Source organism: Theropithecus gelada, chromosome 19, assembly GCF_003255815.1.
Source record: "Theropithecus gelada isolate Dixy chromosome 19, Tgel_1.0, whole genome shotgun sequence".
Classification (NCBI taxonomy): Eukaryota; Metazoa; Chordata; class Mammalia; order Primates; family Cercopithecidae; genus Theropithecus; species Theropithecus gelada.
Window position 1 is genome coordinate 19,256,093 of NC_037687.1, and position 17,642 is coordinate 19,273,734.

The 17,642-nt window shown below is 55.8% G+C and overlaps 2 protein-coding genes across 5 annotated transcripts in view; both read right to left on the reverse strand.

The window, feature by feature from the left end:
- Positions 1–2,851: 2,851 nt before the first annotated feature.
- LPAR2 (lysophosphatidic acid receptor 2) lies at positions 2,852–8,179 on the reverse strand. Of its 2 annotated transcripts, none has more exons than XM_025367364.1 (3): positions 8,041–8,179; positions 6,498–7,239; positions 2,852–3,752 (listed from the first exon to the last, which is right to left on the reverse strand). In XM_025367364.1, exons 2-3 carry the CDS (start codon positions 7,237–7,239, stop codon positions 3,439–3,441), a joined length of 1,056 nt encoding a protein of 351 aa, XP_025223149.1. In that variant the 5' UTR covers positions 8,041–8,179; the 3' UTR covers positions 2,852–3,438. The 2 variants fall into 2 exon arrangements, with proteins under 2 accessions (XP_025223149.1, XP_025223150.1); XM_025367365.1 differs by having other exon boundaries at positions 6,498–7,301; positions 8,041–8,147.
- Positions 8,180–9,397: 1,218 nt separating this feature from the next.
- Positions 9,398–17,642, reverse strand: part of GMIP (GEM interacting protein) — a 15,970-nt gene continuing 7,725 nt past the window's right edge. For 2 of the 3 annotated variants that reach the window (XM_025367194.1, XM_025367193.1), the window contains exons 14-20: positions 16,643–16,797; positions 16,257–16,445; positions 16,023–16,160; positions 15,738–15,934; positions 15,022–15,421; positions 10,397–10,463; positions 9,398–10,260 (exon numbers count right to left, since the gene is read on the reverse strand). In XM_025367194.1, the coding sequence (XP_025222979.1) occupies positions 9,887–10,260; positions 10,397–10,463; positions 15,022–15,421; positions 15,738–15,934; positions 16,023–16,160; positions 16,257–16,445; positions 16,643–16,797 (1,520 nt within the window). In that variant the 3' untranslated portion in view covers positions 9,398–9,886. Of the gene's footprint in view, positions 10,261–10,396; positions 10,464–15,021; positions 15,422–15,737; positions 15,935–16,022; positions 16,161–16,256; positions 16,446–16,642; positions 16,798–16,880; positions 16,959–17,642 lie in introns of all 3 variants that reach the window. The other variant, XM_025367192.1, reaches the window with a different exon arrangement.

Genomic DNA, 17,642 nt, shown 5'->3' on the forward strand with positions numbered 1-17,642 from the left:
GAGATCCTGGCACACACTGTGCCTTGGAGGGGGCTTCCCTGAGCATCTCAGAGGGGGATGCATCATGGGTCTGGCACTCATGGGTTGGGTGCTATGGGGTGAGGTAGAGAAAGCCCAGCTGAGCTTGGGACCAACTCTGGGCTTTGTGGGAATCTGAAGTCCCTTTCCCAGGGGCCTCTCTGGTCCCTCGGGGAATGTATATGCCCTCTCCAAGCTGTGTTAACCATGGGCCAGAACACAACATGTCTGAGTCAGTGTTCTCACATAAAAATCAATAAGACTGGCCAGGCATGGTGACTCACACCTGTAATCCCAGCACTTTGGGAGGCCAAAGCGGGCAGATCACGAGGTCAGGGGTTCAAGACCAGCCTGGCCAATATGGTGAAATCCCATCTCTACTAAAATACAAAAAATTAGCCAGGCATGGTGGTGCATGCCTGTAGTCCCAGGTATTTGGGAGGCTGAGACAGGAGAATCGCTCGAACCTCGGGTGGGCGGAGGTTGCAGTGAGCTGAGATCATGCAAGACTCTGTCTCAAAAAAAAAAAAAAAAAAGGCCAGGCACGGTGGCTCATGCCTATAATCCCAGCACTTTGGGAGGTTGAGGTGGGCGAACCACCTGAGGTCAGGAGTTTGAGACCAGCCTGGCCAACATGGTGAAACCCCATCTCTACAAAAGTACAAAAAATTAGCCAGGCATGATGGTGGGTGCCTGTAATCCCGGCTATTTGGGAGGCTAAGGTGGAAGAATCACTTGAACCTGGGAGGTGGAGGTTGCAGTGAGCCTAGATCGTGTCATTGCACTCCAGCTTGGGCGAGGGAGAACAAGACTCTGTCTCCAAAAAAAAAAAAAAAAAGCCTGGTGCGGTGGCTCACACTTGTAATCCCAGCACTTTGGGAGGCTAAGGCCAGTGGATCACGTGGTCAGGAGGCCTGGCCAATATGGTGAAACACCATCTCTACTAAAAATACAAAAATTAGCCCGGGGCATGGTGGTGCACACCTGTAGTCCCAGCTACTCTGGAGGCTGAGGCAGAAGAATTGCTTGAACCCAGGAGGTGGAGGTTGCAGTGGGCCAAGATAGGGCCATAAGATGCAGGTGATTAAATAATAAGGAATCTAAGGCTGGGCATGGTGGCTCACAGCTGTAATCCCAGCACTTTGGGAGGCTGAGGTGGCAGATTACCTGAGGTCAGGAGTTCAAGACCAGCCTGGCCAACATGGTGAAACCGTGAAACCCCATCTCTACTAAAAACAAAAATTAGCTGGGTGTGGTGGGCGCCTGTAATCCCAGCTACTCGGGAGGCTGATGCAGGAGAATCACTTGAACCTGGAAGGCAGAGGTTGCAGTGAGCCGAGATTGCGCCATTGCACTCCAGCCTGGGCAACAGAGCAAGACTCTGCCTCAAAAAAAAAAAAAAAAAAATGCCCAGCACAGTGGCTCATGCTTGTAATCCCAGCACTTTGAGAGGCCGAGGAGGGTGGATCACGAGGTCGGGAGTTCAAGACCAGCCTGGCCAAAACAGTGAAACCCCGTCTCTACCAAAAATACAAAAATTAGCCAGGCACAGTGGCAGGCACCTGTAATCCCAGCTACTCAGGAGGCTGAGGCAGGAGAATCGCTTGAACCTGGGGGGCAGAGGTTGCAGTGAGCCGAGATCGCACACTGCACTCCAGCCTGGAGGACAGAGTCACACTCCGTCTCAAAAAAAAATTTTTTAAATCACCTAAAGTGCTTACCAGTGTGCCAGGCACATCAGAGGAGCTTGAGAAATGGTAATGCTCAAATCCTGCATCCCACTACCTGAACCCTACAACCTGTGGCTGGAAGTGTGAATGCAGGTCATGGGCAATGGGATAGAAATGGCTGGGCACATGACCTTGAACCATCAGGGCTCAAACAAAAGGGCAGTGGGGAGGGAGGGGGCTCATAGGGTCCAGACACTACCCTGAGCTGCAGAGAAAGACAGGTAGACAGGCAGTGAGATGGAGGCAGAGCAATAGACAGGGGAAACAAAGAACAGAGGTAGAGGGGAACAGATGCAAGACCCCAATAAGAGAGAGGGGCTGGGCGTGGTGGCTCATGCCTATAATCCCAGCACTTTGGGCGGCCAAGGTGAATGGGTGGATCTCTTGAGATCAAGAGTTTGAGACCAGCCTGACCAACATGGTGGGATCCCACCTCTATTAAAAATATAAACCTTAGCCAGGCATGCGGTGGCTCACACCTGTAATCCCAGCACTTTGGGAGGCTGAGGTGGGTGGATCATTCAAGGTCAGGAGTTCAAGACCAGCCTGGCCAACATGGTGAAACACCATCTCTACTATAATACAAAAATTAGCCGAGTGTGGTGGCAGATGCCTGTAACCCAGCTACTTGGGAAGCTGAGGCAGGAGAATCGCTTGAACCCAGGAGGCAGAAGTTGCAGTGAGCCGAGATCAAGCCACTGCACTCCAGCCTGGGCGACAGAGTGAGGCTCCCTCTCAAAAACAAACAAACAAACAAATAAATAATAATAAAAATACAAATACAGAGATTAGCTGGATGTGGTGGCATGTACCTGTAATCCCAGCTTCCCCTGAAGCACGAGAATCTGGAACCTGGGAGGTGGAGGTTGCAGTGAGCCAAGATTGTGCTATTGCTCTCCAGCCTGGGCTACAAAGTGAGACTCTTGTCTAAAAAAAAAAAGAGATGGAATAACAGCCAGCCAGACTGAAGAAGAGGGAGCACAGGGCCAAGGAGATACCATGTTGAAGGATCCTTGCTGGACCTGGGCCAAGGTAGACAATTCCGGGACACATGGAGAGATACACTGTCTGAATTGATAACAACAGATGTTTTGGAGACCTCAGAGTGAAAAGAAAGGTTTACTCCTTGTATCATCCCCTCCCAGTGGACTGCTTCAATTCTAACAGAGACAGACCAGCCCCTGGAGGCTGCAAGGAGCCACAAACCTTTCCCAGCTCACACTCTGCATCCCTTAGTCTCTGCTGCTAAAGAATCAGCCTCAGGTGGATGGGACGTCCACAAGTCTGTCCTCATTACCCAGTCACACTGGGTAGCATGGCCCGAGAGAGCCCTCATCTCTCCCCACCTTAAAACCCTCAGCATCACACAGCAGGAACAGTCCACAGGGCTTACCAAGGATACGCAGTGAAAACAGAAAAATGTCTGTTACAAACCCCCTAAACCTGAGATGGCTGAAAAGCCAGATTCCTGTGCCCCATCTGACTCCTCCAGGCAGTGGGAGATGACCCCAAGCCCCCATTCCCTGGGCAGAGTGGTGTGCCTGGGGAGGGCTGGCAGTGGTGCTGTGCCATGCCAGACCCTGGCCTGACAGTCAGTCAGTCCCGCTGGTTGGGTTGAGCCAGGAGCACCCACAAGTCATCAGGGGCTGTGGATTTGTTGCTTGCTGCATACCGCTGAAGTTCAAGGTAGCTAAAGGGTGGAGTCCATCAGTGGGTGGCCGTTCTCGGGAAGCATGATGCGAGTGCTGGCACCTCCCTGGGCAGAGGATGTATAGTGGGCAGACTCGCGGGTGGACCGGCGGAGGCACGCACAGCAGAGGAGGCGGCGGAAGGTGCGGCGCATCTCAGCATCTCGGCAAGAGTACACGGCAGCATTGACCAGTGAGTTGGCCTCGGCCAACAGTAGGAAGTACTTTTCTACAGCCAGGACATTGCAGGACTTGCAGCCCAAACCATCTAGGAGCAGTACCACCTGGCCTGGTGTCCAGCAGACCACGAAAGCCCCTGTGGGACAGAGGCGGAAGTGAGCTGGGCAAGCTGTCAGAGGCGCGGCACCTACAGCTCTCAGTTTGGGGTTGGAGAGGTCTCCAGAGCTCAAACAATAACCGTGCAGTTTGCAGTGCAAGAGTTGCCTGTTTTGCTGATTCTGCAGTGTGACAGGAAGACCCGCTAAGATGGGCCATCTTTGCTAATTGGTACACAGTGGCCAAGGCACTGGACATTTTGTGTGTGTGTGTGCGCGCATGTGTGTGTGTGTGTGTGTGTGTTTGAGATGGAGTCTTGCTCTGTCGCCAGGCTAGAGTGCAGTGGTGCAATCTTGGCTCACTGCAACCTCTGCCTCCCAGGTTCAAGAGATTCCCCTGCCTCAGCTTCCAGAGTAGCTGGGACTACAGGTGCCCGCCACCACGCCCAGCTGCTTTTTTTTTTTTAATTTTAGTAGAGATGGGGTTTCACCACGTTGGCCAGGATGGTCTCGATCTCCTGACCTCATGATCCGCCTGCCTCGGCCTCCCAAAGTGTTGGGATTACAGGCGTGAGCCACTGCGCCTGGCCTGTGTGTGTTTTTTTGAGACAGGGTCTCCTTCTATCACCTAGGCTGGAGTACAGTGGCATGATCATACCTCACTGAAGCATTTGACAGGCTGAGGCAGGATAATCGCTTGAGGCCAGGAGTTTCAGACCAGCCTGGGCAATATAGTGAGACCTCATCTCTACAAAAAATAAAAAATTAGCCAGGTGTGGTGGCACATGCCTGTAGTCCCAGTTACTCAGGAAGCTGAGGCGGGAGGATTGCCTGAGCCCTGAAGGTCGAGGCTGCAGTGAGCTACGATGGAGCCACTATAGTCCAGCCTGGGCAAGAGTAAGACCCTGTCTCTAAAAAAAAAAAAAAATTTTGGGCCGGGCGCGGTGGCTCAAGCCTGTAATCCCAGCACTTTGGGAGGCCGAGACTGGCGGATCACGAGGTCAGAAGATCGAGACCATCCTGGCTAACACGGTGAAACCCCGTCTCTACTAAAAAATACAAAAAACTAGCCGGGTGAGGTGGCGGGCATCTGTAGTCCCAGCTACTTGGGAGGCTGAGGCAGGAGAATGGCGTGAACCCGGGAGGCGGAGCTTGCAGTGAGCTGAGATCCGGCCACTGCACTCCAGCCTGGGCGACAGAGCGAGACTCCGTCTCCAAAAAAAAAAAAAAAAAAAAAAAAAATTTTGAAATTTAAAAGTATGGGCCGGGTGCGGTGGCTCATGCTTGTAATACCAGCACTTTGGGAGGCCAAGGCGGGTGGATCACAAGGTCAAGAGATCGAGACCATCCTGGCCAACATGGTGAAACCCCATCTCTACCAAAAATACAAAAATTAGCCAGGTGTAGTGGCATGCACCTGTAGTCCCAGCTACTCAGGAGGCTGAAGCAGGAGAATCACTTGAACCTGGGAGGCAGAGGTTGCAGTGAGCCGAGATTGCGCCACTGCACTCCAGCCTGGGTGACAGAGCGAGACTCAGTCTCAAAATAATAATAATAATAATAATAATAATCATATTTTTTTTTTTTTTTTTTTTTTAGAAGGAGTCCCCCCCTGTCGCCCCGGCTGGAGTGCAGTGGCGCGATCTCGGCTCACTGCAAGCTCCACCTCCCGGGTTCACGCCATTCTCCCGCCTCAGCCTCCGAGTAGCTGGGACTACAGGCGCCCGCCACCACGCCCGGCTAGTTTTTTTTGTATTTTTAGTAGAGACAGGGTTTCACCATGTTAGCCAGGATGGTCTCGATCTCCTGACCTCGTGATCCACCCGCCTCGGCCTCCCAAAGTGCTGGGATTACAGGCTTGAGCCACCGCGCCCGGCCATAATAATAATAATAATTTTAAAATACATATAGATTAAAAAATAATTTAAAGGCTTTTTGTTAAACCAGGCTTAGCACTGCTAAAAACTTTTTTTTTTTTTTTGAGACGGAGTTTCAAAAAACTCCACCTCACCTGGCTAATTTTGACACCAACCTGTCGCCCAGGCTGGAGTGCGGTGGCCGGATCTCAGCTCACTGCAAGCTCCGCCTCCCGGGTTCACGCCATTCTCCGGCCTCAGCCTCCCGAGTAGCTGGGACCACAGGCGCCCGCCACTTCGCCCGGCTAGTTTTTTGTATTTTTTAGTAGAGACGGGGTTTCACCGTGTTAGCCAGGATGGTCTCGATCTCCTGACCTCGTGATCCGCCCGTCTCGGCCTCCCAAAGTGCTGGGATTACAGGCTTGAGCCACCGCGCCCGGCCTAATTTTGTATTTTTAGTAGAGACGGGTTTCTCCATGTTGGTCAAGCTGGTTGCGAACTCCCAACCTCAGTTGATCCGCCCGCCTCAGCCTCCCAAAGTGCTGGGATTACAGGCGTGAGCCACCGCACCCGGCCAGCACTGCTAAAAACTCTCAAGGGCTTCCCACGAAACTCAAAATATGACTCCTGTCTGTGCCCCTTAAGGCCTTGCTGAACTCTCCTCCTCACAAGCCCGCTTTCCTCTTTAGAGGCTCTGGCCTGGTACTGCCTTTAGGTTTTTCCTTTGTTTCCTCTGCCTGGAACTCTCTCTGTTCCTATCCTCAGCATTCAGGCCTCTGCTCATATATTACCTCCCTGGAGAACATTCCCCACCTAAGTCTTCCCCCTATCACCCTCTATCAGGTAGCTTGTTTTGTTAATTGCTTCGAAGTGTCTTGTGGGAGACAGGGGGAAGCAGGGTGCCTGTTGCCCCCTGAGGGCCCCACTCACCCAGGATGATGACGACAGTCTTGACCAGGCTGAGCGTGGTCTCTCGGTAGCGGGGGTGGCAGCTGACGTGCTCTGCCATGCGCTGCACTCGCCGCCGCACGTAGAAGAAAATGCGGGTGTAGACAGCCACCATGAGAAGGAAGACAAGCAGGCTCGACAGAGCCCAGACAGCCAAATAGGAGCGGCTGAGCAGGGGTGCCATGCGCGAGCAGCGGTCCAGGGCACAGAGGCAGTGCCAGGAGTGGGCGGGCAGCAGCCCCAGGCCCAGGGCAGCCACCCACACGCCCACAATGAGCATGACCACGCGGCCACGGGGCAGGCGGCTGTGCAGCTGCACGGCCATCACACTGCGGTGCCGCTCCACAGCGATGGCCAGCAGTGTGGCCACCGACGCAGTGAGGCTTGTGTCCAGCAAGCCCTGCCGCAGGAACCAGCCCTCAAGTGAAAGTCGGGCTGTGCGGGGACCAGTGTGGAACATGAGGAAGAGGTAGGCCACGCCCGCGAAGAGGTCAGCCGCGGCCAGGTTGCCTAGCAGGTAGTAGATGGGCTGGTGGAAGCGGCGGTTGGAGGCGATGGCTGCTATGACCAGGAGATTGGTGAGCAGCACCAGTACGCTGACGGTCAGCCCCAGTGCCACCACGACCACATCCTTGGGCCGCCAGTGAGAGCTGAGCTCCTTGCCACTGTTGTTATAGAAGAAGCCAATGGTCTCGTTGTAGTAGCAATGGCCCATGGTGACCATCTGGGGACACAAGAGATCAGTGCATGTGGCGCTTCTTGGAAGGACACAGGGAGGGGCAGCAGCTACAGAGGACAAGGAAGGACAAGGGTCTTGAATTCAGATGCCTCAGAGCAAAGTGGCAGTGGTGAGGACCACGGTAGCCTGGAAAAAGCAAGCTCCATGGGGCTGGGGTGGGGGTGGAGGAGCTGCTGTTTCTTACCTACTAATAAGACCTGTGTCAAGACATAACCCAAGTCAACAGGGTTTTGAACCAGAAGAAGTGAAACAAAACCCATCTATGGTCGAATCCCAGCCCATCTGCCGCCAATGTGTGACCCGGTTTGGGTTGTAGGGAGAGGAGGGTCAGGGCAAGACAAAGGGGTGTGAGCTGCGGGACGAGATGAGGGAGGGTCACTTAGGTGCTGGAGTCAGTGTGGGGAGCAGAGACCCGGGAGCATGTGCCCACAAGAGTGAGGTCACTTGCTAGGACCCTGCGAGGGAGCGGTGCCGAGGCGTGGAGGTGATCGGAGTGGACAGAGAGTCGGTCCCAGAAGTTGGTCTGCCGGATTTGGGCGCGAGTGCTTCCCAAGCGGGCGGGGCAATAGGCTGTTCCGGGTGGGACGGAGGACACTGGCGGTCCCCGGGACAAAGACAGCGGTTGGGGAAGGGACAGCTGGCCGGGCCTCCAGGCGTCTCCAGACTGGGGAAGGGGTAGGGGGTTAAGGGATCAGGGGGCGGCGTCCTGGCCCCGCAGGCACGTGCCGCGCCCTTCCCCCGGGCCCAGGCCCGCACCCGCCCGCCTCCCGTCCGTGCCGGCCTCACCTGGGCCTCCCGTCACGCCGCAGATAAGGCGGGCTCGCGGGGGTTCGGGGCGGGCTCGAGGCCCATGGCCCGGCGACCGCGGCGGGAGCGGTGGAGCGTCCGGGTGCGCCCTGCGTGGGCTGCTGAGAGGGCGCGGGAGGCGGGGTCTCCCCGGCGCCCCGCCCCTGCCACCTGGGGGAGTCCCGCCCCGCCACCTGGGGGAGCCCCGCCTCCGCGGCCGCGTCGGGGGCGGTGTCGCCCGGAACCGCAGCCCCCCTATTTCCTCCCCGCCTCGCGGCCCCTCGGTCGCCTCTATTTCCGGCGCGGGACCCCCACCCCGGTCCCTGCACACCTCACGCGCCCGCAGTTTCGAGCCTGCGGGGCTGAGTCACCCGGCGACCCCAAAATTCCCGCCGCGACTCCGCGCAGCCCGGGCGGAGCTCCAGGTGGTCTTGGGTCCGCGCCCCTTCTCCGGACCCCCAACCCTCCCAGCCCCACCCCGCTCTCTTCTTCGTGTCCAATGGGCCGCCGAGTTACAAGCCACTCCCTGATCCGACTTGGCTCCCACCGCCCGGACCCCCGCCCATCCTCGGCTTTCCCAGCTCGCAGCTACAGCGCGCCGCGGCCTCCTGTGCGAGGCCCACGCCTGCGGCCCCAGCTGATCATCGGGCGCAAGCTAGGGTTTTGCAATCCCGCCCCCGTACCCCTCACCCTGGGACAGCGCTGCCCCCTGCAAAGCCCGGCCCTGCCCTGCCCTGTGGCTTCCTCCCTCCGCCTCCCTGCGGCGGCCCCGGGCTCCCACGGTCCGGAGCACACAGCCCCATTGTCCCGGTTATCTGCACTTTGTTATACTGTATTTGATTATGCAGGACCAGATCGGGGACGCAGAGCTCCGGGAGGGCCGGGCTGGCGTGACTCAGCCGGGTGCTGCGGCCCAGCCCCAACTGCCTTTAGGTAGATGCTGCAGGGTGTTTGATGATGCAAGAAGGTGGCCTTGAGGCCGGGCGCAGTGGCTCACACCTGTAATCCCAGCATTTTGGGAGGCCGATGCGGGCGGATCACGAGATCAGGAGATCGAAACCATCCTGGCTAACATGGTGAAATCCCGTCTCTACTAAAAATACAAAAAAATTAGCTGGGCGTGGTGGCGTGCGCCTGTAGTCCCAGCCACTCGGGAGGCTGAAGCAAGAGAATCGCTTGAACGCGGGAGGCAGAGGTTGCAGTGAGCCGAGATTGCACCACTGTACTCCAGCCTGGGCGACAGAGAAAGACTCTGTCTCAAAAAAAAAAAAAGAGGTCTTGATTCCCGTGATCGGTAAAACGGGGGAAAGGAGTGCTGCCCGTGCTGGCCTCTCCCCTAGCAGAGATGCACCCAAGGGCATACAGGACAGAGTTTATTAGAGGCCATCAGACCCCAGGCACCACCAGGATGTGGAGTCTGAGCTGCCCACCTCCTCCAGGAAGGTCACTTCGAGTCCACGAAGGGGGCAGGCAGGTGTTGGGGAGTGACCACAACCAAACTAGCAAAAGCACCCCCGTCCCAGGGGTGGGAGACTAGGGTGAACCCCCAGGATCTCATAACCTGTATTGACCCTGAGTATTGACCCTGAGTGACCTCTGAGCCTGAGTGGCCCTGATGCTTGGCAGTGACCTGTGTCCAGTTGGGGGATTCCAGGACATTGCCCCCGAAAGGGTTTTAGGCCTCCCATAGGCCATGTATTAAATAGTTTTTCCTTATAGGAACCCTCTGGACCTCTCCCAGTATTGAACTCCTGGCAGGCTGTTTGGCCACCAGGTGGTGGGAGGTAGGGAGATTGCGTCCGTCTTCACAATCTGGGCTTCTTCCTTATTTAGCGTGCCAGGGTGGTCAGAGATGGTCCTCGGCTTCCTCAGGCTGGACGTCCGGGCAGCAGGTGGCCCTGGGCACAGCCTCGCTGTCCAGTTTCGAGAGTAGCCGGGCTGTCTCCTGGGTGATCTCAAAATGCTTGGGCAGCGGGGTGCGGCGCAGGGGGCTGCCCTCAGGGGAGGCAGCTGCAGGGCTAGGCCCCCGCCCCCGCAAACTCCCTCTGGGCACTGATGTGATGGGGGTCTCCTCGCACAGCTTGGAAGCCACCAGGGCCAGACTGGACAGCTGGTGGGTTACAGGCCTCACACCACCCCGGGGATACTTCACTGGCTGGCGGCTGAAGTGGCCACGAGACTGTGTCCCCAGGAGTGAGTCCTCTGGGCCTTGGCTGGACACTGTGTGTGGGGTGGGTGGTCAGTGCAGAGTACCCCCAAGTTCTCTGGATATCCCCCCCAGAAGTCATCTTTTAGCCAAGTCACCCTGGGGCCAAGGCACCCCCAGAACTCCTGAGCTTCTCCCTAACATACTCACCTTCCCCTCCCCCATCTTTGGTGTCTTCAGCCACGTCCTCTCTCTGGTCACTCTGTGGAGTTGGGATCTGCAGGGAGAAACCGACCCCAACACTAAAATCTCAGTTCTTTGAGATTCCTAGAGAGCTGAGGGCTTGTTCCTGCACATGCAAAGGGAATAGCCAGTGCAAAGGCCCTGAGGTAGGAGCGTGCCTGGTGTGTTCGGACGCAGCCCCACCCTGTAATGAATGAGGGAAGGGTGGTAGGAAGTAAGACCAAAGAGGAGTGGGCTCAGGTGGCTCTGCCAGCCACCCCTGACTTCGCACCTACTATGCACTGGGTATGGACCACCACTGAACTCCTCCTATGCACAGGGCATGGACCAGCACTGAATGTGCGCCTGTCATCCTTTGCAGTTTTGGTGTTTGGGGATAGACGATGCCCTTATAAGTGTACTGCTTGGCCAGGCATAGTGGTGCATGCCTGTAATCCCAGCACTGGTGGATTATCTGAGGTCAGGAGTTCGATATCAGCCTGGCCAACATGGTGAAACCCTGTCTCTACTAGAAATACAAAATTTAGCCAGGTGTGGTGGTGCAAGCCTGTAATCCCAGCTACTAGGGAGGCCGAGGCAGGAGAATCACTTGGACCTGGGAGGTGGAGATTGCAGTGAGCTCAGATCATGCCCCTGCACTCCAGTCTAGGCAACAGAATGAGACTCCGTCTCAAAAATAATAATAAGTGTACTGCTTGCCCTTCCAGCACAGAGCAGTGTCATTCACTGAGTCTGGACCGTGGGCTCCATGAGGGTGGGAAAATCGTTTTTTAGCAAACAGCCAGCCCAGGGAGTGGCTCAGTCCTCTCCACATTAGGACCAGATAGCACCTCTGAACTACCATCCTGGGCTGCTCTCTGCAACCTTACCAACCTTACTGTTCCATCCTTAGCTAAATGGTTGGCAGTGTCTACACATCAGACACTGTCCCGAGCACTTCATGAGCCATTCCAGCTCTCAGACACCCACAGTTCACCAGCAGCTGCTTCCCAGCTCCGGGCTGCTGCAGGATAGATCCTTGCTCTCAGGAATGGCAGATGCAGCAAGATACCAGGAGCACAGGCCTTGGGCATGGACTGTTCTAGCAATCCAGAGCAGCGGGTGCTGCTGTCTTCCTGGTTCACAGCTGAGCTCTGGATCCAGACTGGTGACCTTTATTAAAGATTCCAGGCCAGGCACAGTGGCTCATGCCTGTAATCCCAGCACTTTGGGAGGCCGAGGTGGGCGGATCACCTGAGGTCAGGAGTTTGAGACCAGCCTGACCAACATGGAAAAACCTCGTCTCTACTAAAAATACAAAGCCGGGCGTGGTGGCTCAAGCCTGTAATCCCAGCACTTTGGGAGGCCGAGATGGGCGGATCACGAGGTCAGGAGATCAAGACCATCCGGGCTAACACGGTGAAACCCCGTCTCTACTAAAAATACAAAAAATTAGCCGGGCGTGGTGGCGGGCGCCTGTAGTCCCAGCTACTTGGGAGGCTGAGGCAGGAGAATGGCGTAAACCCGGGAGGTGGAGCTTGCAGTGAGCTGAGATCCGGCCACTGTACTCCAGCCTGGGTGACAGAGCGAGACTCCGTCTCAAAAAAAAAAAAAAAAAAAAATACAAAGCCGGGCGCGGTGGCTCAAGCCTGTAATCCCAGCACTTTGGGAGGCCGAGATGGGCGGATCACGAGGTCAGGAGATCAAGACCATCCTGGCTAACATGGTGAAACCCCGTCTCTACTAAAAAAAGAAAAATACAGGCCGGGCGCGGTGGCTCAAGCCTGTAATCCCAGCACTTTGGGAGGCCGAGACGGGCGGATCACAAGGTCAGGAGATCGAGACCATCCTGGCTAACACGGCGAAACCCCGTCTCTACTAAAAAAAAAAACACAAAAAAAAATTAGCCGGGCGAGGTGGCGGCGCCTGTGGTCCCAGCTACTTGGGAGGCTGAGGCAGGAGAATGGCGGGAACCCGGGAGGCGGAGCTTGCAGTGAGCTGAGATCTGGCCACTGCACTCCAGCCTGGGCGACAGAGCGAGACTCCGTCTCAAAAAAAAATAAATAAATAAATAAAAAAGAAAAATACAAAAAACTAGCTGGGCGTGGTGGCGGGTGCCTGTAGTCCCAGCTACTCGGGAGGCTGAAGCGGGAGAATGGCGTAAACTTGAGAGGCGGAGCTTGCAGTAAGCCGAGATTGCACCACTGCACTCCAGCCTGGGCGAGAGAGCGAGACGCCGTCTCAAAAAATAAATAAATAAATAAAAATAAAAATAAAAATAAAAATAAAAGTAGCCGGGTGTAGTGGTGCATGCCTGTAATCCCAGCTACTCAGGAGGCTGAGGCAAGAGAATCGCTTGAACCCAGGAGGCGGAGGTGCCATTGCACTCCAACTTGGGCAACAAGAATGAAACTCTGTCTAAAAAAATAAAGGATTCCAACTGCGGCCCGGTGCGGTGGCTCATGCCTATAATCGCAGCACTTTAGGAGGCTGAGGTGGGTGGATTACTTGAGGTCAGGAGTTTGAAACCAGCCTGGCTAACGTGGCAAAACCTTGTCTCTGAGGCATGAGAATCGCTCGAACCCAGGAGGCGGAGGTTGTGGTGAGCCGAGATCGCACCACCGCACTCCAGTTGGGCGACACAGTGAGATTCTGTCTCCAAAAAAAAAAAAAAAAAAAAGATTCCAACTGCTTACAGTCCCCTTTTAGGGTCATTAACTGCTCAGAGCCTTCGTTGTTTCATCTGTAAAGGATTTTCACTAATACTATCTACCTCTCAGGACTGTGGAGAGGACAACAGGAAGTCTCTATAGTGTCCCCTGCATAGCAGGTGCGCATTCAGTGGTGGTCTGTGCCCTATGCATAGGAGGTGCTCTGTGGTGGTCCACATCCTGTGAATAGCAGATGCAAGGTCGGGGTAGCTGGCAGAGCCACCTGGGCCCACTCCTCTTTGGTATCACTTCATACCACCTTCCCCTCATTCATTACAGGGTGGGGCTGCGCCCTAAGACACCAGGCACGCTCCTACCTCGGGGCCTTTGCACTGGCTGTTCCCTTTGCCTGGAACACCCTTCATCTGAGCTCCATGTGGCCAGCTCACTCCTTCACGTCCTTCCAGTCTTTGCTCAAGTCCATCTGCTCTCTAAGACCTGCCCCCACCATCCTACTTAGTGCTACAAACTGCCCTCCACCTCCCACTGTGCTGCTCCCTGGTGTCATGTGTCTTACCCCACTTTTTTTTTTATTTTTTTGAGGCAGTCTTGCTCTGTTGCCCAGGCTAGAGTGCACTGGCGTGGTCTCGGCTCACTACAACCTCTGCTTCATGGGCTCAAGCGATTCTCCTGCCTCAGCCTCCTGAGTGGCTGGGATTACAGGTACACACCACCACACCTGGCTAATTTTTGTATTTTTAGTAGAGACAGATTTCTCTTTGTTGGTCAGGCTAGTCTTGAATTCCTGACCTCAGGTGATCCGCCTGCCTCAGCCTCCCAAAGTGCTGGGATTACAGGAGTGAACCACCACGCCCGGCCATTACTCCACCTTTGCATGATCCATTACCCTTATCATCATCACCTCATCACATTTCAGATAACTGACTGTGTCATGTTTATGGTTTGTCTTTCCCCACTGAAACACAGGCACTGAGAGGGCAGGGTCTTTGGATATTTAGCTCATGGATGTATCTGCAGTGCCTATGACAATGCTTGGCCCATAGTATGTGTTCAATAAATATTCTGGGGCTGGGCACGGTGGCTCACTCCTGTAATCCCAGCACTTTGGGAGGCCGAGGCGGGCAGATCATGAGGTCAGGAGATCGAGACCATCCTGGCTAACACGGTGAAACCCCGTCTCTACTAAAAATACAAAAAAATTAGCCGGGTGCAGTGGCAGGCACCTGTAGTCCCAGCTACTTGGGAGGGTGAGGCAGGAGAATGGCGTGAACCTGGGAGGCAGAGCTTGCGGTGAGCTGAAATCGTGCCACTGCACTCCAGCCTGGGTGACAGAGCGAGACTCCATCTCAAAAAAATAAATTAGCCGGGCGCGGTGGCTCAAGCCTGTAATCCCAGCACTTTGGGAGGCCGAGACGGGCGGATCACGAGGTCAGGAGATCGAGACCATCCTGGCTAACACGGTGAAACCCCGTCTCTATTAAATACAAAAAAACTAGCCGGGCGAGGTGGCGGGCGCCTGTAGTCCCAGCTACTCGGGAGGCTGAGGCCGGAGAATGGCGTGAACCCGGGAGGCGGAGCTTGCAGTGAGCTGAAATCCGGCCACTGCACTCCAGCCTGGGCGACAGAGCGAGACTCCGTCTCAAAAAAAAAAAAAAAAAAAAAAAAAATTAATTAATTAATTAAAAATAAATAAATATTCTGTTGGAGGAATGAATGATCACCCATGTTAGTACCTGTGCAGGGCTGTTCCCTCTTGTTACATCATCACTGCCCACTGCTCATTCCTCACTATTCCTTCCAGAATGAACACAAGTTAAATGAGCAAGGGAGGAAGAGAATGAAGGAAATTTTTAAAGGAAAGGAAGGAAGATGAAAGAGAAGGTAAGAGAATTGAACAGAGATAAGGCCCTCTCCATGGCTGTGGGCCCAGTGGGTTCCTACCTCGGTGGGTGTGGCTGTGGGATGCTGCTCCACGGCGCTGTGGGGCTGGGGGTCTGGGCCGGGGTCCAGGCCAGGGTCCGAGGCTAGGACTGGGGGCTGGGAGTCCGGGTCAAGGTCCAGGGGTGGCGGTTGGGAGCCGGCTGTGAGGGGCCCAGGGGCTGGGCTGGAGTCTTGGGGCGGGGGCTCAGTGGCCTGGGGGAGCTCATCCATCCCAAAGATCTGCTCGTAGTGCACAATGAGGAACTCCACAAGCTGGGCCTGATGCCCAGAGTCCAGCAGGCAGGTGACAGGGGTGGCACCGGCTGCCCGTGGGCTGTCCGGCGGCCGCAGCAGTGTTGGCCCAAACACAATGCCCAGGTTGTTGGCAGACATCTTGTTTTCCATAAACCGTGCAGCCACCCTGGGGATGGTGTGAAGAGAAAGGTCAGGGTACAGGGTGCAAGGTCATTGGTCTGAGGGTAAGGGTGGGACCCACAGGCCAGCCTAGTGGTGACTTGCCCATGTCACAGGTGTAGGTCGTCTGAGACCAGCAACCACATATCCAGAGCTGGAGGTCAGGGATTAGTACCCAAGGTTATGAATCATGGATTATGGTTCAGAGTTCAGAAAACACAGGTCAAAGGCCAGAGGTCAGTGTCAGGGGTTAGCCAAGGTAGTCAGTAGTCGCATGTCCAGGGAAGAGGGTCGTGTTTCAAGGCTCAGGGACCCATGCACACCTGAACAGATGGGCCACCAGGTGCCGCAGGGTGTTGTAGTTAGAGTCAGGCAGCTGTACCAAGAGGGTCTTCAGCGAGCAGATAACCTCAGGGCTGGGGCTGGGGGTCCCAGGGTCGTCCCCAGGGTCTGCATGCAAGGTCTTAGCCAGAGAGATGAAGGCGTCGTAGAGGTGGAAGGGGATCACGGGGTCGGTGAGCTGGGGGTGGAACGGAGGGCGCAACACGAGTGTAGGTGGGCTGTGGAGGGCCCCTGCCCACGTTCCCCTCAGTGTCCTGAGCACCCACCTCCTGAAGAAATCGCTTGAGGACACTCGAGACATCATGAGGCGAGTTCCCCGACAGCTCCACCAACGCTCGGCCATTCTCAAAAGCCTGGCACAGCCGCTCCACGCGGACCCGGGACCCGCTGACCCGGTAAATGCCCTGCAGGGTGAGGGTGAGAAACAGACGCCCGGTTCGTGATCAGGCCATTGATTCAGTCAGGTCACTTCTGGGGATAATAAAGGGTCAGGGCAGCACCTGCACATCCAGGGCACGGTGTTCTATCTCAGCCGTGCACTTCGTGACCACAAAGGGTACCTCCTCTGGGAAGTCCCTGGGTAGCTGCAGGAAGTCGACCCCAAAGAGGGGTGTCCGTGCTGGTAGCCGCCTGTGTCCACAGAGGATCAGGAGAGTCTCCAGGCAGCGCTTGTGGCAGGTCAGAAAGCACTGCAGGGAAGGTCACAGGGACAGGGAGGTCATTAGGGACCAGTAGGGGAAGAGAAGGTTACAGGGATCCTCAAGGAATGGGGGCTCATGGGAGACATCAGCTTAGGGTCCCGGGGGTAGAAAGGCTGTAGGAAGCTCAGGTCAGGGAGATGATCAGGGATCAGCAAAGGTCATTTGGTCATTAGCCCGGGCCACACCTCCTCACACTCCGTCCCGCTGACCATGAAGGCTTCGCATTCACGGCACTTGGCCGGGCCCCGCAGTCGCCGCAGCCGGTGGGTCTGAGCCGCGCTGGACAGCGTCCACTTCCTGAAGGGGCTGCCCAGCCCATTCTCCAGCCCGTCTCCCAGGTCTGCAGGGAGACAGGGTCAGGGGTGCCTGGTCCACCTCCTGCCCTGCCCTGTCCCATCTTGCCCTACCCTGCTTCAGCCTCACCAGGGTCTCGCTCCTCAAAGTCATCTGAGGACTCAGTGCCTGTGGACGAAGCCTTCACCAGCTGCCTCGTACCAGCGCCTGGGGTCAGAGGAATCATGGGAGATTCCTGGGCTGTGGAGGCACTCTTAGTTTTTAGGGCTTCCAGAACTACCCACTAATTCCTAAGGGGTCAGAGGTCAGGAGGGGGATTGGACAGGTCAGTGGTTAAGGGTTGGAGAATTGGGTCAGCAGCCTGGGGTGTGGTTCATAAGCTGGATCAAGAGGTTGAGGAAATAGGCCGGACGCGGTTGCTCACGCCTGTAATCCCAGCACTTTGGGAAGCCGAGGCAGGAGGATCACATGAGGCAAGGAGTTTGAGACCAGCCTGGCCAACATGGCAAAACCTTGTCTCTACTAAAAATACAAAAATTAACCAGGCATGGGGGCAGGCACCTGTAGTCCCAGCTACTCGGGAGGCTGAGGCACAAGAATCGCTTGAACCTGGGAGGCGGAGGTTGCAGTGAGCCAAGATCGTACCACTGCACTCCAGCCTGGGCAACAGAGCAAGACTCTGTCTCAAAAAAAAAAAAAAGAAGGCCGGGCGCGGTGGCTCAAGCCTGTAATCCCAGCACTTTGGGAGGCTGAGATGGGCGGATCATGAGGTCAGGAGATCAAGACCATCCTGGCTAACACGGTGAAACCCCGTCTCTACTAAAAAATACAAAATATTAGCCGGGCGAGGTGGCGGGCGCCTGTAGTCCCAGCTACTCGGGAGGCTGAGGG

What these genes read in the sequence shown, in the direction of transcription:
- LPAR2 (XM_025367364.1), bottom strand. Translation starts at nt 7,239, where the DNA reads ATGGTCACCATGGGCCATTGCTACTACAACGAGACCATTGGCTTCTTC. An exon ending in GACTGTCGTCATCATCCTGG is followed by an intron (nt 3,753 to 6,497) that starts GTGAGTGGGGCC and finishes TCTGTCCCACAG; the next exon opens with GGGCTTTCGTGGTCTGCTGG.